Genomic DNA, 27,163 nt, shown 5'->3' on the forward strand with positions numbered 1-27,163 from the left:
CCTTAACTGTTGGTAGAGCTCCCTCTCGTGGCAAAGATGCACCACTGCATACTTCACAAGGTATCACTAACATTTTTGGAGTCATGCATATTTTGACACACACACACACACACACACTTTCATACTGAATCCTCAGAGTAGCCCAGTGGGGTCAGTATTATTATCAACACTTTTGAGAATGTGTAATGGAGACTCGGAGAAGTTAAACCCTTGCTCAGTGTCCTGCGGTAAAGTGCAAATTCAAATCCATTACTTTGAGCAACTGTCCTCACATCTAGATCTCTGGTCATGAATACCAGCTTGCTTACAACAGTTTCCAAACTCGGCTTCCTCTTCCTCCACAGGCCACCAGTTCCCTTTTTCCGTCTTACTGGCCAGGTTTCAGCCTGTGTCCCAGGAGTGGAGCCCGACCAGAGGGTGGAGGTGTTGACTCTGGTGGCCTGAAGGGCTGGGTTCTGTGTCAGCACTGGGTTCTGATTCCTCTGCAGTGACACTTTCTCGCATTAATCATCTTGATGCTCTCTCTGCTCCATGTGTGAGGACCGCTTTTATTTTCAGTAAACCAAAAAGTGCACAAATTATGAGTGCAGGGCTCAACAAATTATCACACAGTGAATAATATATCCATGAAAACTCCCTTCTGATAATAAAACATTAGAATATTACCACACCCCTTGTGCCTACTCTCAGTATTACCACCATGGTAACTGCAAGCCTGACATCTAATACTATAGATTCGTTATGCCTGGTATTGAACTTCATCTAAGTAGAATCACACAATATGTACTTTTTTGTGTCTGGAGTTGTTCAACTTAGATCATACCTGCTGTGGTGTTAGCAGTCATTTGTTCACTCTCGTTGCTGTATACAGCTGAGTACTATAATATTCCATTTTACCCATATGCCACAATTTATTTACCCATTCTACTGTTGATGGATATTGGGGTCATTTCTAGTATTTGGCTATTATAGATGTCATCATATATGTCTTTTATGCATATAAATATACATCTCTGTTGAGTATATACCCAGGAGTGAATTGCTGGATTATGGAGTATAATTAGCATTTTCAGTTTTAGTAGCTACTACCATGCAGTTTTTCAAAGTGGTTGTATCAATTTGTACTCCCACCAGTAGTACATATGGCCAGTTGTTCCACACTGCTATCAACACTAGTATTGCTAGTCTTTTTTAAAAAATTGATTTGAGAGAGAGAGAGAGGATGAGAGGGAGGGAGGGAGGGAGAGAGAGAGAGAGAGAGAGAGTCAGAGAGAGAAACATTGATTTATTGTTCCACTTATTTATGCATTCATTGGTTGATGCTGGTATGTGCCCTGACCGGGGAATGAACCTGCAACCTTAGCATATTGGGACAACACTCTAACCAACTGAGCTACCTGCCAGGGCAGTATTGCTGTGTTTTGTTTGTTTGTTTTTTAATTTTAGCTGTTCTGGTGGGTGTGCAGTGGTATTTTATTGTGGTTTTAATTTGCATTTCCCTGTTAGTTAATGAGATTGAGCATCTCTTCATACATTTGTTGACCATTTGGATATCCACTTTTGTTAAGTGCCTTTTCATGTCTCTTGCCCACTCTTTTTAATGGATTGTCTGCCTTGTTCTTATTGATTTGTAGTTTTAAAATATATTCTTTTTTAAAAATTATTTATTTTTTAAATTTTATTTATTTATTTTTAGAGAGAGGGGAAAGGAGAAAGAGAGGGAAAGAAACATCACTGTGTAATTGACTCTCATGCCTCCCCAACTGGGGACCTGACGTGCAACCTAGTCATGTGCCCTGACTGGGAATCGAACCAGTGACACTTGGTTCGCAGGCCGACGCTCAATCCCCTGAGCCACAGCAGCCAGGGCTTTAAAATATATTCTGATGTACTTTATTAGTTATATGTACTGCAAATATCTTCTCCCACTCTTTGGCTCCTTTTTAAATGTTCTTTATGGTGTATTTTCGTGAGCAGACTCTCTTACATGTAATGTATCCCAGTTTACCATTCTTTTCCTTCGTGGTCAGCACTTTCTGTGTCTCACTGAATAAACTACCAAGCTGTGGGGACTTGTGAAAGTCACTTCACCTTTTCTGGACTTGGAAAAATGAACAGTTGGTTCAGATATTCAAATAAATATTTGGTTTACAGATAATTTGTGGTTTCATATATTAGTAAACTTGTTTTAAAAAGGAGGTGCCTGACAAAAGGTTGCCAACTCTTCTTTATTCTGGCAAATTATAGTGTTTGATAAAACCCTGCCACTTAGTCTCACTATTGCTTTATGGAAGAAAAGGCATTTGAACACCAGCATCTTTATATTGGACTTATTTTACTGTGGAACAGTGAAAATATTGACCAGCATGTGACCTGTGATCTAGATGACCCCTCAGATGCCTGCTTCCAGCACCAATTATTCTACTTAGATGTAGTTTCATGAATTCCACTCCATTCTCCCCTTTACTCTCCATTCCCAGCTCCTTGGTTCCTGGACCAAAACGCATTTTTTGGTATCTCATAACTTCCTCAGAAATGTATGTTTTGAGCTTTCAGTTTCAAACTGTGAGGTGAAAGACTATCTCAGTTTGTCTAAAGACTAATTACAATCATTGGTATTTACATTTATTCTTGAATTTTTATCATTTGTGCCCTTTAGTCCCTCTTCTCTCCACAACATACATAGACTCATTCATACATTCATTCATTAAACAGTAATTTGTTGAATGCCTACTACTTTCCAGGTGCTGAGAATGAAAGTGACAGACAAAATTTCTGTTGTTGTGGAATTTATATTGTGGAGAGGATTCTAGGAGTCTGTGTTCTTCACAAGTTCCACATAGATCAGCTGCAACCAATTGTGAGAAACTTTGTTGCAGGGTATTTGAAAACAAGGGATGTCTCTTCTGTTCAAGCTGCTATAACAAAATACCACAGGTTGGACAGCTATGTATGTGTTACATGCTATTGAGTTGGCTCTGACTCCGACTCCTAGTGACCCTATGAATTAGTGATGTCCACAATGTCCTGTTCTCAACAGCCCTGCGTGGCTTCTGTAGACTTGTGCTTATAGCTTCTTTTATGTAGTCAATCCATCTTGTATTTGGTTTTCCTTTTTTCCTGCTGCCTTCAATTTTTCCCAGCATCATTGTCTTGCCAAAGAACCTTGCCTTCCCAGGATGTGCCTGAAGTATGGCAGCTTTAGTTTATTCATTTTTGTAGCTTATAAACCGCAGAAATTTATTTTTTGCAGTTTTGGCAATTAGAAGTCTGAGATCAGGGTGTTAGCATGGTTGGATAAGGACCTCTTCCCTAGTTCATAGCCGGTGTCTTTTCACTGTGTCTTTGCATAGTGGAAGGGGTTAAGGATCTCTCTGGGCTCTAAGGCACTATTTCCATTCATGAGAGTTCCACCCTCACAACTTAATTACCTCCCAAAGACCCCACCTCCTAATACTGTTATTTTTGTGAGTTGGGATTTCAACGTATGAATTTGGGGGAAGGCACAAACATTTAGATCATAGCAAGGGGGAAATCTTGCATTGTATCGAGCGAAAAAAGTTGGGTGCAAAAATTTATTAACTCCTGGTTCCTTTCGAGCAGCGATCTTCAACCTTTTTCATCTCATGGCCCATATAGGCTAATTACTAAAATTCTGCGGCACACACAAAAAAAAAAAAAAAAAAAATTTTTTTTGGTGTACCTGACAAAAAAACTGGTATAATTTTGATTCATTGACACAGAGGGTTATTGTCATGTTGGCTGTTGTCATTTTTTATTTGACTATCTAAGGGGAAAGAGGTCAGTGCCCCTGACTAAATAGTCAGATGGTACTGCATGTTTTAAAAATTCTGTGGTGTGCCTCTTGTGACACACCAGATAAAAATTGCTGATTTCGAAGACTGACTTTCGAAGTGTATTATTAATGGAAGCTAAAACAAATTGTAAAATGAATGTTTAAAGCCTAACCAGTCAAAACCCACGAGGATCAAGCTTTAGTCTGTAAAAATCTGATTTATTCATTTGAAGCATGGCAGGGAACTCCTCTCAAGAGAGGTGAGGGAAGCTCTTTTGTAAGGTTTGGGTCCTGGCTATAGGATTTCGGGGAGGGTTGCAGGGGATGGGGAATGAGTTCTGGATTGGTTGCCAGTTCTGAAGTAGAACTGGGAGATAAACAAGAGTCAACTGAGTGTTGTTCATCAGGCAAGGGTGGCTTAGCAACTGGGTATCCCCAGTAATAAATGAAAAGAACTAAGCCGTCAGCCTGTGAACCAAGTGTCGCTGGTTCAATTCCCAGTCAGGGTACATGCCTGGGTGGCGGGCCAGGTCCCCAGTTGGGGGCGTGTGAGAGGCACCCACACATTGATGTTTCTCTCCCTCTCTTTCTCCTTTCCCCTCTCTCTCAAAACAGATAAATAAAATACAGTAACCTTGTTAAAAAATTAATTAAAAAAAAAAAAAAGAACTAAGCAAGTTTAGAGCATCACTTGCTACCTTTTTTTCTTTTCAGGCCAAACTGATTTTTTCAGGCTTGGCTAGGTTTTGACTTAAGTAAATTTGTATGCTTAACCTTTGAAAATTAGATTGTAAGATATAATATAAATGTAAGTTCGTTCGTTTTTTGACCTGAAAAGGAGTTCCAGTTTTATATGGCTCACTCCTGTGGCCAAGAACCGTGGCTCTGGGGTAAAAGCCGAGGGCAGCCCAAGCAACCCATCTTCCTCCCAAGCGACCGAGGTCGAGCGAGGCCCTCAGACATCTTGAGACTGGAAGAAACATAAAACCGGATGTAGACTCTTGCCAAAGCAACGGACGCAAATCCGGAAGTGGCGTCAGAGGAAGAGGAAGTGAGGCGGCCTACGGGCCCACGTGGGTTCTGCGCGTGTGTCTGCGTCCCTGACAGCCGGTCCATTAAGCTTAGTCGGCATGGGTCGCTCCGGGAAGTTGCCCTCTGGTGTCTCCGCCAAGTTGAAGCGCTGGAAGAAGGGCCATAGCAGCGACAGCAACCCCGCCATCTGCCGCCACCGCCAGGCCGCCCGCAGCCGCTTCTTCAGCCGGCCCTCAGGTAGTAGGGTCGAGCCCCGGGCACGGCCGGCAGCGGGGTTCTGGGCGGGTCTGGGTCTCTCTGGCCCAGGCATTGGACCCTTCCTCTCTTAGACTGTCGTCGGATCTGGAGCCTGCTGTAAAGGTCCACCCGCTTGAGTCCACAGTAGGAGAATGACTCGTCCGGGGGTATCAGAGTTAGGGCTCTCGACTATCCTTAACCTGGCGGCTCTTTCAAAGCGCTTTCACCTTCATTTATTTTCCATGCCCCCTGAATGCAGCCCCCAGACGATTCCTACCGGCTCTTATACCATCAGGACAGGGAAGCAGACACTTGTGCTTGAAGGGTTCCCTTTCTGAGTTTTCTAAGTTCTAGGCATACAGTGGGCTGATGAGGAAGACCGCGTGCAGATTCAGCTTCTCGGGTTGGGGGCCTGGACTCCACCGGTTCTTTTGGGAGAGGTGGTTCTTTTCCTCTTGGCCAGAAGAGTAGAAGTGAAGGTCTTACCTTGTGCCTCCGGTTTTCAGGAAAGAGCGACCTGACAGTTGATGCAGTGAAGTTGCATAATGAGCTGCAGTCAGGGTCCCTGCGCCTGGGCAAAAGCGAAGCCCAGGAGGCGGCCATGGAAGAAGAGGAGGTGCCGGCTCTCACGGAGAGGTCCTCGGCCACCTTCCTAAGCGGTCTCTCCGACTGCACTAATGTCACCTTCAGCAAAGTGCAGCGCTTCTGGGAGTCCAACTCAGCTGCCCACAAAGAGGTATCACGGAGGGTCAGGAGGGCGTGGGGTAGTGAAGAGGGGACAGACTCATGTTTTTTCTTTTCTTGCTGTGTGATGACAGCAGCTGGTATTTCTGGATGATGAGTCACCTCTCCTACCCTTTGTGTCCCCTACTTATTATTTGTCTTATGGCAGGTCCACTTTCTGCTTTTTCTAACAGCATCTCCCCCGCTCAAGTGTAAAGCCCTTCATTGTAGAAATATATTCCAAACATTTTCCTCTTCTCCTGTACCTAATCTTAATAATATATTTTATTTTACCCAATACATCCAAAATATCATTTCACTATATAATCAATATAAAAAATAATGAAATGTTTACATTATTTTTATCATGGTAAATCTTCAAAATCTAGCATGTATTTTTACCCTTAACATCTCCATTTGGATGCTATATCTTTATTAGAAATACTTGATTTGTATTTAGAGTTCATAAAACTTATACTTGCAAAAATAGATTGATACACCCAAGTTGTTCTAAATCTCTGTTTTCCAATAACTGGATCAGGTATTTGTTTTTACATTTAATTGATTAAAATTTAAAGTTAAAGATTCAGTTCCTTAGTCACACTAGCCAGATTTCATGTGCACAGAAATCTCTTGTCAACATTACTATTCTAGACCTTTTGATATAATTTTATCTGCATTTTGTTTAGGTTTACTAAAGCACGATTATATTTTATATACAGTATTCTGCAACTTTCCCCCCCAGTGAACAGTATTTCTATGTTAATATACATAATTGTTCCTTATTTTTTCAATAGTTACATAGTATTTGAGTATCATTATTTATTAACTAATAGTATAATATTAAACTCCTGTTGGTAGCTGCTGGGTTGTTCCAATTTGTTGCTGCAGTGAACACACTTGTACATAAATACTTGCACATTTGTGCAGGTGTTTCTATAGGAGATAGCATCCTAGGGGTGGAATTTCAGCAAACATATTCTGAGCTTCCTATGCCTGTGGCCCTGTGGTGTGTACCCCTGGCTCTGAATGCTGCTCATCCTGTCAGTCTCTGGGCTGTCCAAAGGTTAATTTGTGAAGGAGCAAGGAAAAGAAGCTGCTGTTAGGTGGGGTTAGATCTAAAATAGATGTCAAAGGTGCCCTCTTCTTCCTGTGCAGATCTGTGCTGTTCTGGCTGCTGTCACAGAGGTGATTCGCTCCCAGGGAGGGAAGGAGACTGAGACTGAGTACTTTGCAGCACTGGTGAGTGAGCGTGACTTGGTGGGGGTGGGTATTAAGAGCAGCAGGTTATGCAGGCTGTCGGGAGAAGACCAGTGCCTCTAGCATGTGGGGAGGGAATGGCTGCCTTGAACACATGTAAGTACTTCAGTCATTCTCTGGTGGCTTGATAAGACAGGTGGTATTTGCTGCATTATTCACGTCAAACAAAAACCCACTACTGTGGCCCTGGCTGGTGTGGCTTAGTGTGTTGACCTCCAGATTGCAAACCGAAAGGTCACTCACTGGTTCGGTTCCAAGTCAGGGCACATGCCTGGGTTGTGGGCTGGGTCCCCAGTTGGGGGGCTTGCTAGAGGCAACCAATCACTGTTTCCGTCCCTCTATTTCTCCTTTCCCCTCTCTCTTAAAAAATAAAATAAAATGTTTTTGAAAATTCCACTACTCTGGATTTAATCCCCTTGATCTATGAAGATGACTAAGACTTCATAGGTCAAAATGTGGTCTGGGATCCCCAAGACCCTTCTGAGGAGTTGGCTACGTCAAAATTATTTCTAAATAATACTAGAACATCATATACCTCTTTCACTCTCTCTCTCATGAGTGTCCCATAGAGTTTTCCAGAATTATGTGATGTCCGATGAAATGATTTTGACAGCTTGTGAAATTGTGCTTGCATATTCTTGTGTTTTAAATTTTTCTCAGTTTTAATTTTACTATGGTAAATATCAGTAGGTATAACCTACATAAACAAAACCTTCTTAGGGAATCCTCAGTGATTTTTAAGGGTGTAAAAGTTTGAGAACCACTATTCTAGAATGGGGTTAGCAAACTACTGCCCAAAGGCATAATCTCACCTGTGGCCTGTTTCTGTACAACCTGTGAGCTCAGAGTGGTTTTTATATTTTTAAAGGACTATTAAAACACACAAAGAAGAATATGCAACAGAGACTACAGATAGCCTGCAGAGCCTAAATTATTTATTATCTAGCCCTATACAGAAAGAATTTGCCAGTTTCTGCTCTAGAATAGTGAGCTAAATTACATAGCAATACAGGGTTTTTATCATGTGCCAGTCAATACTCTCATTGTTTCACATATATTAATTCAATTAAATCTCACAACAACTTATAGGTAAGTACTGTTATCCCTATTTTGCAAATGAGGAAACTGAATCACAGAAAGGTTAAGTTACTTGGCCAAAGACAAACAGTGGCAATGCTGGGATTTGATCCTTTGACACTTTCTTGGGTATAATCATTCTGCTGAGCACATGGTGCTCCCTGGCACCCAGTTTGCTTAGCATGGCACATTTCCCGTTCACACCCTGTGATTTTGCCCTCAGATGACAACAATGGAAGTGGTGGAGTCCCCAGAGTCTCTGGCTGCTGTGGCTTACCTGCTGAACCTCGTCCTGAAGCGGTGAGTCCTGGCTTCTCTGAATCCCAGGGTTCTTTGTGGAGAGGAGAAGGGAGTGTGGATGGGAGGAACAGAATCAGGGAACTGTTAGAAGAATGAAAAGATTCTAGAGTACCGGGTGGCATTCTGCCTCAGTCTCGGGGTTGTGGCTTGCGAGGTTGTAGACTGAGTGTGGGTGCAAGGGCCTGGGAAGGGGCAGCCCTGGTTCAGTCCATGGGGTGGGAGGGATGGGGTGGAATGTGGGTGCCAGGCTGTCTGGAGACCAGCAGGGGGAAGGTGGGGAGAGGATGGCATGAGTTTATAAGGGCCCGTCTTGTGGGTAGTACAGGAATGGGTAGTGGAGGAGGGGAAGGAAGCAGGGAGCTCAGGTGCCATGGAGCACTCACCATACTGGGTGTCAGGAAGGGTGAGTTCTTGTCCTGACTGTTGCTAACTTGCTGAGGTGACAGGCCAGCGCTGCCTTCCTCTGTCCAGCTTCCTCTTTCAGACCAGGGCTGGGACTGCACCAGCTGCTCTCCGAGGCCCCTCTGGGGTTCTAACTTGCTCTGTTCTCTTCCTGCAGTGTGCCCAGCCCTGTGCTCATTAAGAAGTTCTCCGATACTTCCAAGGCCTTCATGGATGTCATGTCGGCCCAGGCCAGCAGTGGCTCCACCTCTGCCCTCCGATGGGTTAGTAGTCCGGTCTCAGTTTCTCCTCTTTGGACTCGCAGATGGACCCCTTTGGGATTTTCTGGAGTCACTAAGAAGCTGGGCTTTTTCCCCACCTGGTTGAAGAGGGTAGAACTGAGAGACTCTGACTCTCCTCTTCAAGGTTCTCTCGTGCCTGGCCACCCTTCTGCGGAAGCAGGACCTGGAGGCCTGGGGCTACCCCGTGACTCTTCAGGTGTACCACGGGCTGCTGAGCTTCACTGTGCACACCAAGCCCAAGGTGAGGCTGCGGGGCCCCAAGAATATGGGAATGGACCAGTCACTCCCAGAGGCAGGGCTGGGCTGGCCTGTCTGAGTGGGATGGGAAGCTGGCCTGGAGTCCTGGGCTCTTGCCCCAAGGTTCTGTTTCTTCCCTCTAAGGCTCGATGTGCTTAGCTCCAGGAGGTGTGGGGCAGCTCCTCCTACGGGAGAGTTGTTCCCGGTCAGGCCCTCTGAGTCTCCGCTGCCTTACTGCATAGTGACATGTTAGTTATAGTGGCAGAAGGGTTGGGGGAGGCCGGAGGGGGCTTTGGAGCCACACAGGCCTAAGTTGGACGCTGGACTCACAGCTTGTACTCTGACCTTGGGCAAGTTACTTAGTCTGTGAGCCTCGGTTTCCCAGCTGTCAAAGAGGGATAATAATACCAACCTGCTGTGAGGGGACAGGGAGACTCGGGTGTTCCTCACAGGCCTGCGCAGTTCCTGCTCATGGCCCGTGCTCAGCAAGTGATGGTTGGCCATAATTTTCCCCTGAGATTTAGTCCAGGGAGCATGTAATAGTAGTAACAGTCATAGTAATTGCTCATTGTATCGAGCACTGTTATCCTAGGTGGCTCATGCCTCTTTCCTTGGGTATCCACGCAATCTTTCCCTCACTTCCGGTCTCTGCTGAAATGTCACTTTACTGCAGTGACACTTTTCTGACTATCATATAAGAGATAAGGTCCTTGCTGTATTGTCTGCGAAGTACTGTTACCTTGTGGTGGACAGTAGTCTGTTTCCTGCCTCCCAACTAGAACATGAGTTGTTAGCTCTGTTCACTGCCACAGTGCTGGCTAGGTGGACACTCAGTGTTGCTGGTGATTGAACGAGTGAGTGGATCCCTGTTGTAAAGGTGAGGACATGGAAGCTCAGAGATGAAGTTGTTTGGCCTGCTTAGGGCCGTTTGATGAGTTAGGAGGACAACAGGAACTGGAGCCAGTGTTTATCTCACTCCACAGCCCAGGCGTGTACACTCAAAGCCCAATGTATAGCATCGGACATGTGGAAGGTGTGTGGTCACTGCTTGTTGGTGGGCGGCTGTGCCAACCACCCAAGCTGCTGGTTGAAGGCTGACCCCGTCCTGATCCCCTTACTTTGCCCCTCAGATCCGGAAGGCTGCCCAGCATGGAGTGTGCTCCGTCATCAAGGGCAGTGAATTCATGTTTGGTGAGAAGGCTCCTGCCCATCACCCTGCTACCATTTCCACGGCCAAGTTCTGTATCCAGGAGATTGAGAAGTCTGGAGGTGAGGGCCAGGTTGAGGGCAGGGTGGGCAGGGGCTGGCGGGGGAAGACAGTGCCAGCTGCAGAGAGTGGGCTGGAATCTCAGCTCCCCTTTGTCTGCCAGGCTCCAAGGAGGCCACCACCACGCTGCACATGCTGACACTGCTGAAGGACTTGCTGCCCTGCTTCCCGGAAGGCCTGGTGAAGAACTGCAGTGAGACTCTCCTCAGGGTCATGACCTTGGGCCATGTGGTGAGCACAGGCTCTAGAGCCGCCAAGCAAAGGCACACTGAGGGTGGGGGTGGGTAGCTGCAGACTGCAGGCCCATGGTGCTGGCTCTTGGGGAACTCCCTAGTTAGGCCAAAAGTAGGTCCTGAGTGCCCCTGCCTTTACTCTGCACTTAGCTATAACCAAGGACGCCACGTCATCCCTGCTATCAGCCAGGCTGGGCCCTGGTGCAAGTCCTGGTCCAGCTGGGAGTTGTCTTCTCAGAGAACAGGGCAGAGTGAGGGTGGAACCATGGCAGGGCTGGTGAAGCGCCGGTTCTCTCCCTGCCTCGAGCTCCACTCTAGCCACAGTCACGGTTACTTCTCTTTTTTCCCTGATTTACATCTGTGCAGTGACTTCAGAGACACATAAAAGTGAGAAATGATCCCCTACATTTCTGCCATCCTAGCACAATTCTGTTACTTTTTATATATTCTCTTATAGTGCTTTTTAAAAATCATTTTTATTGAATTTATCAGGGTTACAGTTGGTTAATAAAATTATGTAGGTTTCAGGTGTATAGTTCTATAATATATTATCTGTATGTTGTGTTAACCGCTCCAAGTTTGTAGTGTTTGTTATAACGTGATCCTTGTTTAAAAGGAAAGAACCATTCAGAAACATATAAAGTAAAAAACACAAGTCTTTCATTTCTCTCCAAGTCTCATTTCCTAGGGTAAATAGCAACAACTTGCTATGTATCCTTTTAGACATTTTCTCCTTAGATAAACTAAAGTACATAAAAACATGAAATACAGCTGTAATTATAGTTTGCAAGCCATTTATAGCCTTTTCTTTTATCCTTGGCTCTTTACCGTGAAAAATACTTTGCTCATGTTTCTTGATTGTCTTTGCTTAAATCATTTGAATTTCGTACTGACTGCCAAGATTGACTAAATGGCAGTGCCCTGAGTATCCCAGCGTGGGGAGCATGTCTGAGTCTCAAGGGGCCTGGGTCTCTTGCCCACCCACTGGCTGGAGTAGGGGGTTAAAGAGCCCAGGGCTCTGCTGGTTGCCCACTAAGCCTCTGTGTCCTCTCCAGCTGGTGACAGCCTGTGCCATGCAGGCCTTTCACAGCCTCTTCCATGCCAAGCCTGGCCCTGGTACCCTGCCTGCAGAGCTCAATGCCCAGATCATCACGGTGAGGCCTGGTGGGGGTGGTGCTTGGCTCTTTTGGGCTGACGTGGGATGGTGCCGTTACTTGTCTGCAGAGTGAGGTTGAATGGGTTGGGCTGGGCTGCCCCACTGCAGAAGACCAGTAGACAGCCAGCCAGGAGACTGGCCACCAAAGCCACATCAGCATCCACAGGAGCTGGACTTTAACAGAAGGTTCCAGCATGGTGTCATGGTATTTTGAACAAGGGTTCTCAACCTTTAGGGATCTGTGAATGGATTTGGAGAAAGGTGCAGAACTCCCCCAAATTGTTTGCAAAATGTGTGTATGGGATCACATGTCTTTTTCCGGAGAAGGGCTCTGTGGCTTTTGTCAGGTTCACAATGGGTTGTGTGACCCAAGTTACTAAACTCGGTAGCTCCTAGACACTTTTTTCTGTAGAAGCAGAACTAGAGGGGCTTCATGGAGCTGGGAAGGCCAGGCAAAGGGGCTGTGAGTTCCAAGGCTGCTTGTATAGGCCTGTCTTTGGGACATGCTGGTGCCTAGGGATGAGAGGGGTCATTGCCATTGGGCTGCTGCTGAATGCACTTGCTCAGACACCTGCTTATTTTTGCCTTATCTCTAGGCTTTGTACGACTACGTTCCCAGTGAGAATGACTTACAGCCCCTGCTGGCCTGGCTTAAGGTCATGGAGAAAGCACACAGCAGCCTGCTCAGGTGAGGCGAGGTGGAGGAACATCCCAGGGCCGCCAGGCAAACTACCCGCCCTGCGTCACAGATGGGAAGGGCATGATCTGCAAGCTGGAGAGGGTTTCATCCCCTGGGGATGGTGGCAGCTCCACGTTGAGTGTCCGACAGACCACCTCCTGTTTTTTTGAGGCGTAGAGCTGGGTAGCACAGCCTCTGTTAGCCGGAGCTGATGCCTTGCCACCAAGAGTACTGCCCCCTCAAGTGGGGCCCAACTGTCATCCTGATCTTGTCACCCCTGGCTGTTATCCTGTGCAGTGGGTTTCCTTGTCAGCTCTTTCCACATCCACTTTCTGCAGCTCTACCCCACTTCCCATCTGGGTTAACAGTCCCCTCCTCTGGGATCGTCCTGCAAACCCAGTTTCTCCTTTGTGTCTCTGTCATAACACTCCCAGTTGAACTTGGCCATTTAATAGCAGTAGCTTCTTGATAATTAAGGCTAAGAAGGAAATAGGTGTGTCAGTTGGTGACTTGCATTTCACCTGGAGGAAGGGTCTCTAAGGCCTTCGGGACTCCACCCTGGTGTGTCTGTCCTCCCCTCCACTGAAGGGTTCCCGTTGGCCTGCTCTCCAGCATGCACCCACTGTGCTGGGTTCTGTGCTTCCATGTGTCACCGTGATTACCCCCACCCCATGAAGGAGCCCTTATCCATTTCGTAAACCAGAAGCACTGCAAGCCAGCTAGTCAGGAGGCTGTTAAGGGGCACAGCCAAGTCTGCCAGGCCCACGTCTTTCCTGCATTAAATCACCTGTCACCTGGAGGTGCTGGAAAATGGCAAAATAGCCTCGTTCTCCACTTTTCAGGATTAAGCCTACAGAAGGACTCCTAATGTGTCAGGATGTTGTAGCACATAGGTAATGGCAAAAAACCTAGAGACAATCTAACCGTGCCTCAGGAGGGGACTGGTTAATACAAACAGTGAAATACTAGGCAGCCATTAGAAATAATTGAAGTAGATGTGTGCATGCTGATATAAAGACCTCCAAGATGTACTGAGAAAAAGCAGAAGTGCAGAGCATCAGGGGTGGTGATTATTTGTACGCTCTGGAGCCAGATTACCAGGGTGTGAATCCTGGCCTCTCCCTCTGCGAGCTGGGTGGCCTTGGGCAAGTTACTTGACTTCTCTGTGCCTCAGTTTCATCACCTACTAAATGGGAATTGTAATAAGACTTCATCTCAGTTTTTGCAAGGTTTTGTTTTTTTGTTTGTTTTATAAGGGGGTTTTTTGCAAGTTTTAAATGAATTAATGCATGTTACATCAGCACTTGGCATGTGATAAATGTTACATAGATGTTGGCAATTGTTATTATTTTGTATGCTTGTTTATGTATAAAAACTTACGAAAGAGCACTTGAGAAAGTTAACCTTGATTTTCCCCTGGGAAGTACATCTAAGGGTCAGTTGGGAGAAAGATGTGGTAAGGGAGACATTTATTTTACACTCTGAGGACCTGTTGGATTTTTTTTTTTTTTTTTTTACCACCCGTAGCTGTTACTTGAATGGCAGCAGTTTTTAAAATTGTTGACAAGAAGGGCCCTTTAGAGCTCCCAAGGCCAGTGACTGTCACTGGGCCTGGGCCATCTCGGTCCCCCGGCCCAGGGCCAGGCAGGCCCCACAGAAGTCTTGTCTTGATAGGCTGCAGCGGGACCTGGGCCTGGGCCACCTCCCTCGCTTTTTTGGAACTGCAACGACCTGCCTCCTCTCTCCCCACTCGCAGGTGGTGACAGCTGCCACCCAGAGCCTTCAGGTACTGCAGGCCCCCACCCCGAGCCCCACCTTTAAGGGGAGCAGCAGAGAGCACCAGTGGTTCTGCCAGCTGCCTGTCTATCCCAGAGCTCACCCCAGACCTCCAGCTGCATCCTGGGGAGGAGGTTCTGGGGGTGGCATAGGCTTCCTGAAAGTTTCAGGAAGCAGGCACCTAGGAGGGCCACGTGGCACTGGGGGGCTACCTTGGGTCCAGACAGCTGCAGCCTCTTTTTACAGGAGATCCTGAAGGAATGTGTCGCACCCCACATGGCAGACATTGGCTCCGTGACCTCCTCAGCCTCAGGCCCTGCCCAGTGTGTCGCCAAGATGTTCAGGTGAGACCGTAACATCTGAGATAAGAAGGCACAAGGTGCACCTTGTAGAAGGTTACTGCTTGCCCCTTACTTGGGGCCATGTGCACAGTGCCAGAGCAGCTGGTGTTGATTTGAGCACTGGCCACGTGCCAGGTGCCATAATGGGGTGCTCATGAGTGTGGACTCAGGCCAGTCATCTGGGGTTCGTCCCTCCCCCTCCATATCTCAGGGTCATCATCAGTTAAAGGGGACTAACGCAGGTGAGGATTAAATGAGGTAATAATGTGTAAAGTGCTCAGAACAGTGCCTGGTGCTTTGTTAGGTGCTCAATAAATAGAACCTACTAGTAGTCCTTGTTCTAAGAGATATGTACTGACCGCATTTTACAGATGGACAAGCTGAGGTCACCAGCTAGTGAGTGACAGCCTGATCGCAGAGTCCACTCTTAGTCATGTGGCCTGCTTTCCACACCTCCAAGAGGAGCCATTCTCCTGGTGGACAGTGAGGAGCCCTGGAGCACCAAGCTGACTGGTCCCAAGAAATGGGCTAGGATCCTTGGTGTCTCTTCTGGGTCCCTCTGCTTAGCTCCAAGGTATTGCTTTGGGTACTACACCTCCTGAGGAAATAGGCCCATTTCCTGTGGGCACATTTGGAATGAAGTTTCAGGAAAATAGGAATAAAGCTGCCCCACCCCTAGCCTGTCCCTTTTCCCACACTGACTCCTATTGGCCATTCTTGCCTAAAATCTCCCGGGGCTAGGTTTTAGGAGATGGAGCAGACCAGCGAGTGCACATGCTGGACAGGGCTGGTGGCTGGCCAGCCGTCCCTGGTGCAGTTTCCCTGTTATGCCTAGACCACCTGTTCTTACCCTGCCATCCCATGCTGGGTCAGGCCAAGAACACACAGCACAGTGACGAAGCATGGGTTTCAGAGGCCCAGTTTGGCTACCAGCAGATAAACCTGGCAGGATGGTTCATCTCTGATGAGCCTCAGTCTCACCGTCTGAAGATTGAAGAAATAACCTACCTGTTTTCCTTTACGTGCGAGAGTTACATAAATTAAACTTTTAGCATAGGGAGCCATGTGGGTACTCCATAAATGCTAGTTCTTCCCTTGGACTTTCCTGGGGCCCTACCTTAGTGGGTGGCTGGTGGCCTATAGCCCCTGGTGGCAGCCGTTGACTTCCTGGTGGGGGCCCAGGGGCATAGCTGCGGCCTGACTGCCTGCTCCCTTGACAGGGCAGTGGAGGAGGGCCTGACGTACAAATTCCACGCGTCCTGGAGCTCTGTGTTGCAGCTTCTATGTGTCTTCTTCGAGACGTGTGGGAGGCAGGCTCATCCTGTGATGAAGAAGGTGAGTTAGGGGGCTGCTGGGGCCAGGGCGGGAAGTGGCACTTGGATTTTTGGACTCTGGGCTCCTAGAGAAGGCCTGTGTCTCTGATATCTCTGCACTTCAGCTCTGCCCACTGCCACAGTGCTTGTAGCAGGTGTCCAGTACTGTGTCCTCAGGAAGGTGGCTGGGCCATTGTGGGAGGAGCAAGAAGGGGGGCAGGAGCCCCCACATCTGCTCAGTAGTGTTCGCTAGCATTGGCTGGAGTTGATGGTTTTAAATAGGAACCAGTGTGATTCTCTCACTACTACTTTCATCTTTTAATTTTTAATTCTCTAAATTTATTTTTAAAGATTTTATTTATTTATTTACTTTTAGAGAGCAGGGAAAGGAAGGAGAAAGAGGAAAAGAAACTTCAATGTGTGGTTCCCTCTTGCACACCCCCAGCTGGGGATGTGGCCCACAACCCAGGCATGTGCCCTAACTGGGAATCGAACCAGTGACCCTTTGGTTCACAGGCTGATGCTCCGTCCATTGAGCCACACCAGCCAGGGTTCTAAATTTTCTGTAAAGAATGAGTGTAGTGTTTTAAGCAGCCTTTGGTGTCAGGGAGGTGACTGCAACCATCTAAGGATCAGGCATCAGCTTAGGGAGAGGGTGGGACCCGAGGACAGGCCGCAGGCACCGCGTCGGCAGGCCTCATGGTGCCTTCCGCGCTGAGCCTGCTCCCTTCACCTAGGACGGCAGGCTCCCTCAGGGGGCCAGGCCTGGGCTCTTAGTGGGTGAGGTGGGCAGACTTGGCTTTCTACGAGAGGTCCATGAGGAGTGAAGCTTGCAGGGGGCTCTGGGAGCTGAGCTGAACCGAAATGTGCAGCTCTGCCTCGAGGGCCAGCCACTCCTTGGTGCCTGTTCTTCTGCTACGTGTTGTACACAGGTCTGTCTGTGCCAGATTCAGATTTCAAGATAAACTAGAAATTTACATTTTTATGTAAGGTCTCCTGACTTTTATATGTTACTAACAAATACAGAATTTTTTTTAATCCTGGGGCATTGGGGAGTGTTCAAACACATCAATAGGTTACATTTGGTTACTAGTTGGTGACCTCTGATCCAGAGCTTAACCTGGGCCCATGCTCCTGACCCCATCATCTTGGAGACTCTGGCTCAGACTCAACCATGTGTGATTGTCCTGTGAGCATGTCTTGATGTGTCATCTCTCATCTCTTTGCACCAGTGTCTGCAGTCCCTGTGTGACCTGCGTCTCTCCCCTCATTTTCCCCACACGGCAGCTCTGGATAAGGCCGTGGGGGCTGCGGTGGCCAGCATGGGACCTGAGGTGGTTTTACAGGCTGTGCCTCTGGAAATTGATGGCTCTGAGTAAGTGTGACCCTGGCTGGTTTCTGTATGAGCCCAGACGGGTCAGATGGCTTGTTCTTCCCAGGAGCATATCTACTTCTTCGGGTAAAGTCTCCACGTGCCATGTCGGGGGTCAGTGAAGGAGGCCAGAGCAGGGCTTGATGTGCTCCTCCACTCATCAGGGGATGCTCTGTTAGGTATTCTGCCCTCCAGACTGTCACCTCTTCCTCACTGGACCTTCCCTGCCTCCTCCTAGAGAGACTCTGGATTTCCCGCGGAGCTGGCTGCTGCCTGTCATCCGGGACCATGTTCAGGAAACTCGACTTGGTTTCTTCACCACCTACTTCTTGCCCCTGGCTAATACCCTGAAGAGCAAAGGTATGGGGCCTACTGCAGTCCTCGAGCTCAGCTGGAAGGGGCCAGGAAAGGCTCCTTGTCCAGCGTCCCAGCCCTGGGACATTTGGCAACCGACCTCTGTCAAACAGGTGGCCAGCCAGTGCTTGAGAGGCTAGCTCAGTGGAGCCCTGTGGCAGCAGACATTGACCTCCTCTCCCACTTAGAAAGTAATCACACAAGCACACAGCGATTTATATGTATGCAGAGCGGTTCCTAGCAAAAATGCTAGCACAACCTACGTATCTGTCGGTGGGGTTTCAGTGAAGTTCCTTACGGTGAAGCCCAGTGTGGAACACAATGCGGTGATTACAGAGAAAAAGCCCTTACATGGGCATGCTTAGTAGATGGTGAATTGAACAGATTAGATTCAAATCTCGGCTTGTCCACTTTAGGTTGTTGACTTTGGGCAATTTATTCAATGCCTTTGGGTCTGTTCTCATCTGTAAAATGAGGATTATAGTTACTACATGAGGATTAAATGAAATAATCATCTAAGGGCTTATATAGCCTGTGACATGGAAATTGCTCCATAAATTGTTATCAACTTAATTGCCAATTAAAACAAATTTCAGAACAATATATATATATATATATATATATATATATAGTACAACCTTGTTTATATTTTTAAAAGTGTATGTTTGTTTAAAGAAATGTATGTCAGAGGAGACAGTGGCATGGCCTGGGGGAGGATGGTCATGGGGAGACATTGCCTTTCGTTTTATACAGCTCTTCGGGTTGTTAGAAGGAACAGGTCAATCTATGGGGAGGAGGGAATCACCGATGTCCTCATCACTGGGCTTTTGGTACTGGTGAAAATGTGGCCTGGTGGCTGGGAGGGCACCCAAGGTCACGTTGTATCCTCCGTCGCACTCTAGCAATGGACCTGGCCCAGGCGGGCAGCATGGTGGAGTCGAAGATCTACGATACGCTGCAGTGGCAGGTATGGGGTCAACTGCGGGAACATGGGTTGGACAGTGCAGGGACATGGGTTGCTGGCTGTCATTCTCCTTTACTGTCCCCTCCCTCCCTAGATCTGGACCCTCCTGCCTGGGTTCTGCACGAGGCCCACAGATGTGGCTGCCTCCTTTAAAGGTCTGGCACGGACGCTGGGCACAGCCATCAGCGAGCGCCCAGACCTGAGGGTCACAGTGTGCCAGGCCTTGCGCACTCTCATCACCAAGGGCTGTGAGGCGGGTACGTGTGGGCTCTGGGGTCGGGGGCTGGAGGGAGGATGACTGTGATGGCAGGAGTCCCCTGACCCCCATCTCCTGGCCTGCTAAGGCTCATTGCCTGGGCCATAGTTCATCCTTTGCAAGGACCTGGGGCTTCTGCTGGGGACCCAGGGATCCCAAAACTGCCCCTTTTCTCTCCTTACTCCCAACGTGCTGACAGCTGAGGAGTTACCCAGTCAGCATTGAAGGGTTGCACTGGCTCCAGGGACAGGAACCATGGGGGAGCGTAGGTCATTGCTCTGGCCTCAGCTTCTCCTGTCCCACAGAAGGCCCACATCCATGGTGCTGTCACGGGTCTTCCGAAAGGATGACCCTGGGCTGCAGCCTGCGGAGTCACCTCTTGCCCCTTTTATGCAAAGTTTGGTCCTCTTGCCAGAGGCTGACCGTGCCGAAGTGAGCCGTTTTGCCAAGAACTTTCTGCCAATTCTCTTCAACCTGTATGGGCAGCCTGTTGTAGCTGGGGACACCCCAGCCCCTCGCCGGGCCGTGCTGGAAACCATCAAAACTTACCTCACCATTACCGAGCCTCAGGTGAGCCGGTGATCAGGGAAGGAGTGCTCTCAGGTGGCGAGGGCTGGGTCGGGTGTGCTGGGAAGGCCCAGACGCTTCTCACCACGGCCCACTTGCACATGTGCCTCTGGAGAACAGGAGACCATGTGCCAGCATGCCTGGGCTTCAGGCTGCTAACTGGGAGGGGGGAGGTATAGTTCTGTGACTGCTGCTGCTCTGCATTTCTCTCTTCAACAACTCCCTCCTTCTCGTCCCTTGGGGCTGCCAGTTGGTGAATGGTTTCCTCGAAAAAGCCAGTGAGAAGGTGCTCGACCCTGCTAGCTCTGACTTCACCAGGTAAAATGCCCCACTTGAGCTGGGACAGCCCAGGGAGCTAGAGGGTGTGTGGATTCTCTCTGGAATAGTTTAGGAAAGGCTTGAGATAGTGACTGTCCCAGCTCTACAGCGAGGCCTGCGCCACCTCCTTCCTGAAGCAGCAGTATAGCCTTCTATGGAAAGGCCAGGACTTTGCGGACTCACTGTCTGGGTCAGATCCCACAGGCTGTGTGGCCTCGGATGAGTTACCCACTCTTTGCCTCTGTGTCCTCATCTGTGCTGTGGACATGCTCACAGTGCCTGCAGCAGGGTGGCTGTGAGAATTGAAGGGGTTAACACGGGGAAAGCACCTGATACCTGATGAATACTCAGTTAGGCGCCAGCTATGATCATCGTTCACAGACTTTGTGGGGGCTCCTTGGGGGCTCCTTGCCCTCCTCCTGACTTCTCCCACCTGCCGCTCACCCAGTAGACATAAAAACACTGTTAGTCTGTGCCCTTCTCCTGCCCTCGCTAAGCTGCTTCTTGATCTCCTGGCCCTGAGCAGATTGTCTGTCCTGGACCTAGTTGTGGCCTTGGCTCCCCACGCTGACGAAGCTGCCATCAGCAAGCTGTACTTCACCATCCAGCCCTACCTAGAGGTGAGCCCTGGGGCTAGGAGCCCCACACAGCCACACGTGGGGGAGGAGTGGGCTCCTTGGAAAGGTGGGGCCTGTCTTTTCTTCATCCCTTGCTGCTGCCCAAGATCAGGTCTTCATCTGCTTTCTCATGGTGTGGCAGCCCTTTGTACTCTGTCTAGCCTGTCTGTCACATAGATGCCAAAGTGACTAAAATGCATGACCGTGCTCAGGCCTCACCTGCCAAGGTACGTCTGGTAGAAATGAGGCCATACTCCTTTGCATGGATGCTCACTGGCCCAGCCCAGCCCAGCCTGATCTTCATTCCAGTCACTCCCATCCTCCTTGTTCCCCCTCATCTCCCCACCACCGCTCTGGCCTCATTAAACTGTTTCAGGAGTTCCAGATATAATGGGTCCCTTCTGTGCCTTTGCACATGCTGGGTCCTCTGCCTGGTATGCTGTGGCTAGTCACCAGGCAAAACTCAGGCCAGCAGGGACCTCCTGAAAGCTGTCACCACTGCCACAGTTTAATAAGCAGTCACTCAACAGTGTGAGAGGTGCTCTGGGAAGGAACATGCAGACAGACCTAGAAGTCCAGGGCAGGGTCACCTAACCTCAGGAGAGGTGTCGTGGGGGAGTGACTGCCTTAGGAACAGTAAGGGGTTAGGCAACGAAGGAGAGAGTAGAAAGAAGAGCAGGCACAACAGGCTTGGTGCATCCCAGGCACTGAGAGTTTGTGCTGCTGCGTGGTGGTCTTAGAGGTGGGCCAGTGGAAGGGACTGGAAGGCTAGATTGGCTTCTCCCCCTGCAGCATCTCCACCTGGCACAGAGTTAGCCTCTGTAAAAAAATTGTTTTAAATATATTTTTTTAAACAATCCCATTTTATTTACTTAGTTTTAGAGAGAGGGAAAGAGAGGGAGAGAAACAGCAATGTGGAGATGTACATCGATCAGTTGCCTCTCGCACGCCCCCAACTGATGACCTGGCCCACACCCCAGGCGTGTGCCCTGACTGGAATCGAACTAACTAGTTCACAGGGTGGGGCTCAACCCACTGAGCCACACCAACCAGGGCCAGAGTTAGCCTCTTGCTGGCCCTCTTGTCAGACCTCATGAGCTCCAGAGAGCAAGGCCAGCTTCTTTGAATCCCCTCCAGTGCTAGCCTCCATTCACGGTGACTGCTCTGTGAATGTCGTCAGATAGGTGGTGGAGCCCTAGCCAGCCCTCTTCACCCATCCCTCTGCCCCATGTGCCCTCCCAGAGCAAGGCCCATGGGGTACAGAAGAAGGCCTATCGCGTGCTGGAGGAGGTGTGTGCCTGCCCTCAGGGCCCCGGGGCCCGCTTCGTGCAGAGCCACCTGGATGACCTGAAGAAGACCCTGCTGGACTCACTGCAAACCACTTCCTCTCCTGCCAAGAGGGTGAGGACCCCAGGGGCAGGCCCACTCTGCCTGAGGGAGGACAGGCGACAGCAGGAAACGACCACTGTGGAGATGCTTAGTGGGCTTCAGGGGCTAGGGCGGCATTGAGGGGTCCTGACCATTGTCCCCGCTGCCCTGCAGCCCCGTTTGAAGTGCCTTATACATATCGTGAAGAAGCTCACAGCTGAGCATGAGGAGTTCATCACTGCCCTTGTGCCAGAGGTGAGGAGTGCAAGAGAGTGGGGTATGTGTGTTTTGGGGATTTCTTGGAGTGGGGCTCCTAAAGTCCTGTCAAAATCAGGGAAGGGCAGTACTGGACCTGGGGGTGGGCTCAATTCACTGCCCGGGAGAGTTGGTGCCCTTACCTGCCCATTCTGCCTCAGGCCACCCCCCCAGCCCCCACCCAGGGTGGCCAACTTGGGAGGATGTGCTTATGGGACTGTCCGGGCAGGTGATCCTGTGTACCAAGGAGGTGTCAGTGGGCGCTCGGAAAAATGCCTTCGCCCTGCTGGTGGAGATGGGCCACGCTTTCCTTCGGTTTGGCCCAAGTCAGGAAGGTGAGGTCTGGGTGACGCAGGGCTGGGGTGGACGCTCTGCTCCAGGCCTGGGGAGCACCCCTCAGAACTGCTGGCTCTGGATCTGGGCAGGCTACTCCGCTCTGGCCAGCATCCCCCTCCCAGGTGGGCCTGAGATGCAGCGTGTGGGCTGAGCTCTGACCTGGTGCAATCTGTCCTGCCCTTTGCCCTCCCAGAGGCCCTGCAGCGCTACCTTGTCCTGATCTACCCTGGCCTTCTCGGCGCTGTCACCATGGTCAGCTGTAGTATCCTGGCCCTGACCCACCTCCTTTTTGAATTTAAAGGTAAATGCTGTGTCTTGAAGGCCTGGGAGGCCCTCAGAATAGGAAAATGCCGAGGAGATCAGGACAGGGTAGTTCCCAGATAGGGGAAAGGTCAAGGGAGGATGGAAAAGCTGGAACCAAGCCCACCACCTCCCTTCTCTGCTGCCCAGCTCGGAGTGCATCAGAGGAGGTGGGTCTCATGCCCGATTTCAGTCCTGGTTCTCCCTCTTACCAGCAAGTTTATAGGATCCTCTTTGGGGAGAAAAGCAACACCTCCTGGGGTGGCTGAGGGGCCAGAGGAAATACTCCATGGAAAGTGACCAGAACCGTGCCAGGCACATGGAAGTCCCCCAGTGTTAGCTCTTACCATGTGACCTGGTAGGGCCTTGGGTCTGGGTGGGGTTCTGGGTGTCTTTGACAGTGGCCCTTTGGCCACCACAGGTCTGTTGGGGACCAACACGATGGAGCAGCTGCTAGAGAATGTGTGCCTGCTCCTGGCCTCCCGTACCCGTGATGTGGTCAAGTCAGCGCTGGGCTTCATCAAGGTGGCCGTGGTTGTCATGGATGTGGCTCACCTGGCCAAGCATGTGCAGCTGGTGGTAAGTGCCCTCCTTCCATTCTGTGGGTGGCAACATGGCCTCCAGGCTGCTGTCATGGAACCAACAAACCTCAAGGCCAGCAACTTTCAAAAAGTTTCTATTTTTTAGCTACATGCTATCTTGTGCAACAAAAGGTCACACAGGAGCCCCTGAAAGGGACCAGTAGGGGAATGCCATGCTGGTGGGGGAAGGGACACAGTGCCCAGGCTGCCTCTTATCACCCCCTTCTCAGCCCCTCCACAGAAGCAAGGGCTCTACAGGGCAAAGGCCAGTGGACAGGGCGATCCCCCATTTTGTAGATGGGGAAACGGGCCAGAGATTGCCTCAGGTCACAGTGCCAGTGGGAGCAGCTCTGGACACAGAACCCAAGCTCAGGACTGAGACTCTGAGCTTTTCCCCAGCAGGGCTTTCATTTCTATTGCCTCTTGCATTCTGACCTTCTGGGTTTGAGGAGGCTCCTCTGGACACCCCTGCTGGCGGCAGAGGGGCCTGGGAGCCCTCTGGTGTCGGGTCCCCTTCCCTCCCCACCCCCTGCCGGGCATGCGGAATGTAGCAAGCTGGCTCTTTCAGGCCCTCTTGCTGCAGTTGCAGGGGCCGATGCCTGTTTCCCTCTTCCTGCTGGGTCACGTTGCCTCAGACCTCTAGGGGGCTCTCGGTTGTCATCTTTGTACCTGGTCTTGGGTTAAGGCGAGTCAGCGTAGCCTGCCCCCACCTGCAAAAGCCTGCAGCCTAACCGGAGACCAAAGATGGGAGAACAGCCAGAGCGAGGGTCTGTTCTGGAGTTACAAGAATTAATAAAAGCCCCTCAAAGGATCGATGGGGTCCTACCCCCCCGCCGCACCTAGAAACACTGTAGATAATGTTTGCCGTTCACACATTTCCCAGACCAGGTTGCGTGAAGACTTGAGAGCAGTCCAGTCAGAGGTTAACTCAGGGCGACAGAAGGGACATATGGAACCAAGAGAAACCTGGTGGTGTTGGGGGCAAAGTACGGACCGTGAAATTAGATAGATCTGGGCTGACTCCTTTCTCTGTGGCCACTTAGCAGCCATTTAACTCTCTGTTGCCCCAGTTTTCTCTTCAGTAAATTGGGGATAATGATAATATCTGCCTCACTGGGCGGTTCTAAGGATGCAATGAGATAATGCATGTTAGGTGCTGAACAGTGTTCAAAGGATTCTAAAGCTGTAACCTTGGCATTGTGGTCAGAGGTTATCACCTAGGAGGGTTTAGGGGAAAGGGGGGGGGGCTGCCCAGACTGTGGAGCCTGTTTGGACCAAGGGCCGAGCCAGGAGCAGGGCCACACTTGCCCTCACCCCTTAGCAGACTTGGTCCCGTCATGTCCCTGTTCTGGACAGCAGTGCAGGGGCAGGCAGGGTGGGAGGCACCCACCCCCCTGAGACCCTGGCACCCTGTCCTGCAGATGGAAGCCATCGGGAAGCTCTCAGATGACATGCGGCGGCACTTCCGCATGAAGCTTCGGAACCTGTTCATCAAGTTCACCCGCAAGTTTGGGTCTGTGAGCTGAATGGGGGGAAGCAGGGGAGGAGTTGAGGGGTTTTCATCCCACCAAAACCTTGCAGAGAAGGAGCTGAGCCAGGGGACCAGTTTCTCCCCTGTAGCTGGAAGGGCTCTGGCTGCACACCTGCTATTTCTGGGTGGCATGCTCTGGCCAGTGCACCTCACCTGCCTTTTGATGCCCCCACAGGTTTGAGCTGGTGAAGGGGCTACTGCCTGAAGAGTACCACAAAGTGCTGGCCAACATCAGGAAAGCCGAGGCCCGGGCCAAGAGGCACCGTGCTCTGAGCCGGGCTGCTGAGGAAGAGGAGGAAGAGGAGGAGGAGGAGCCCACCCAGGGCAAAGGTGACAGGTGAGACCCAAGATGGGGTCTTGGTGGTCTGGTCTCCCTCAGCCTGAAGCCTGCCCAGACAGTGCCCAGCTGCTTCTGCCCATCCTGGGAATACCCTGACTTGGGGCTTCTCTGTCTTTAGCATCGAGGAGATTTTGGCCGACTCCGAGGACGAGGATGATGAGGAGGAGGAAAGGGGTTGGGGCAAGGAACAGCGGAGGCTGACCCGGCAGAGGAGCCGGGCGTGGCTGAAGGAGGGTGGCGGGGACGAGCCCCTCAACTTCCTGGACCCCAGGGTGGCCCAGCGAGTCCTAGGTAAGCAAGAAGCAGCTGGCCCGTGAGGTCAGAAAACAGGATGGGTGGGTGACGGTGACTTCCATGGAAGCCAGTGAGCACCTGTCCAGGGCACAGACATGGTCTTGTTGGTTATGATGAAGGTCTGAGTGGGTTAGGACTGGCCTTCCACCTCCTCACTGCCCGGCTCTGTCATGCTAGCCACACAGCCTGGGACTGGCCGGCGCAAGAAGGACCATGGTTTCAAAGTGAGCACCGATGGCCGGCTGATCATCCGGGAGGAGGAAGAGGATGCCACCACCACCAAGATGGAGGAAGAGGAAGGCACTAAAGGTGGGGCCGCCTGCCCTCTCTGGGAATGCAGCTGCACTCGCTCGGTCACTCATTCACTCACTCACTCACCTGTTCATTCACTGTTCATTCAGATCACTTACTGTGGGAGCAGAGGTACTAACAGCTTGTATCTAAGAGAACTTTCTCAAACTTGTCGAGTCTCTCAAACCATTTTGACCACATTAAGGAATCTTTTTATGTTGTAATGCAGCCATTTATACAATTCTATAATTCTAACAAAACTTTCCAAACGCAGTACTTCCCTTTACCGTGTGTGATACACTCTGTTGGTCTGTATTCTGTTCTGTTTCTTTTCTTCCCTTTCTTCTCCTTCTGTTTTTTCCCCACAAAGCGTGAACTTGACTGAGGCCCAGAATCTCACTGAGAGGTAGAAAGAGCCAGACTCAGACACTCCCATGTCTCTGATTCCATTGTCTTCTGTTGTCCAGGAGCCATGCAAGTTCTCCGGGTACTGCTTTGTCTTTCCTGCTCCCTCTGCGCATATCGTCCATTAGATCACAGAAGCCTAGGTCTTCTAAAATAGATCTGCTTCTTCTCTTTTTTTGGGTTCCCACTGCCATCATCCCTGGGCCCTTGACTCACTGCAGCCTCCTAAACAGTGCTCTCCCACTGCCCCTGCCCCTGCCCCTGCCTCTGCCTGCAGGCTGTGTGGCTGTGGACCAAAAGGGGTCTAATACCAGTACCTGCCTCAGAGGGCTATGGTGGAGATGAAACGCATAACCTGAACAGCACTGTGTGTGCAGGGACAAATGTGGCCACATTGTTGCCTGGTATGGTCTCCTCACAGCTCCCCTCTCTCCCTTGATAATTCCTGTCTCTTTCTCCCTTCTTGTACATGTATCCCAATGCTAAAAATGCCCCTCCTCTTTCCCTCCTTCCTAAACCCTCCCCGCTCTTTAAGGTCCAGCTCAAGTCCTTCTTTACGACCTTTTCTTGGCCCTTCAGCCTTCAGGCCTTGCTGCCTCAGAATTCTTAGCAAGTCCAAGGACTGCCCAGTCTTCAGCACTTAGTCACATGCTCTCTTCTGACATCATTTGATTGTAGATTGACTTTATTTGAGTTTGTTTTCCCTCTACCTGGTCAGTTTCATTTTGTTTTTAAAAAATATACTGGTAGCTTTTTAAAAATCATGGTAAGATACATATAACATAAAATTTACCATCTGAACCATTTCTAAGTATACGATCACCACTGTTTAGTATATTCACATTGATGTACAACTAATTTCCAGAACTCTTCATTTTGCAAACATGAAACTGTATGCATTAAA

At 49.8% G+C, this 27,163-nt stretch overlaps 1 protein-coding gene across 1 annotated transcript in view; it reads left to right on the forward strand.

Moving 5' to 3' along the window:
• The first annotated feature begins 4,851 nt into the window (after positions 1–4,851).
• RRP12 (ribosomal RNA processing 12 homolog) overlaps positions 4,852–27,163 on the forward strand; it is a 29,751-nt gene continuing 7,439 nt past the window's right edge. Inside the window, exons 1-29 of the mRNA XM_090277904.1 lie at positions 4,852–5,065; positions 5,572–5,801; positions 6,947–7,030; positions 8,349–8,425; positions 8,985–9,090; positions 9,233–9,349; positions 10,476–10,614; positions 10,716–10,843; positions 11,901–11,999; positions 12,598–12,689; positions 14,355–14,466; positions 14,703–14,800; positions 16,018–16,132; positions 17,343–17,485; positions 17,721–17,842; positions 18,739–18,803; positions 18,895–19,057; positions 19,472–19,626; positions 19,874–19,941; positions 20,468–20,561; positions 21,801–21,959; positions 22,101–22,181; positions 22,411–22,516; positions 22,711–22,818; positions 23,239–23,396; positions 24,820–24,911; positions 25,105–25,266; positions 25,388–25,560; positions 25,741–25,872. Of these exons, the coding sequence (XP_090134030.1) occupies positions 4,927–5,065; positions 5,572–5,801; positions 6,947–7,030; positions 8,349–8,425; positions 8,985–9,090; positions 9,233–9,349; positions 10,476–10,614; positions 10,716–10,843; positions 11,901–11,999; positions 12,598–12,689; positions 14,355–14,466; positions 14,703–14,800; positions 16,018–16,132; positions 17,343–17,485; positions 17,721–17,842; positions 18,739–18,803; positions 18,895–19,057; positions 19,472–19,626; positions 19,874–19,941; positions 20,468–20,561; positions 21,801–21,959; positions 22,101–22,181; positions 22,411–22,516; positions 22,711–22,818; positions 23,239–23,396; positions 24,820–24,911; positions 25,105–25,266; positions 25,388–25,560; positions 25,741–25,872 (3,517 nt within the window). The 5' untranslated portion in view covers positions 4,852–4,926. The remainder of the gene's footprint in view (positions 5,066–5,571; positions 5,802–6,946; positions 7,031–8,348; positions 8,426–8,984; positions 9,091–9,232; positions 9,350–10,475; positions 10,615–10,715; positions 10,844–11,900; positions 12,000–12,597; positions 12,690–14,354; positions 14,467–14,702; positions 14,801–16,017; positions 16,133–17,342; positions 17,486–17,720; positions 17,843–18,738; positions 18,804–18,894; positions 19,058–19,471; positions 19,627–19,873; positions 19,942–20,467; positions 20,562–21,800; positions 21,960–22,100; positions 22,182–22,410; positions 22,517–22,710; positions 22,819–23,238; positions 23,397–24,819; positions 24,912–25,104; positions 25,267–25,387; positions 25,561–25,740; positions 25,873–27,163) is intronic.

Source organism: Furipterus horrens, unplaced genomic scaffold, assembly GCF_987537825.1.
Source record: "Furipterus horrens unplaced genomic scaffold, mFurHor1.1.pri manual_scaffold_5, whole genome shotgun sequence".
Taxonomy (NCBI): Eukaryota; Metazoa; Chordata; class Mammalia; order Chiroptera; family Furipteridae; genus Furipterus; species Furipterus horrens.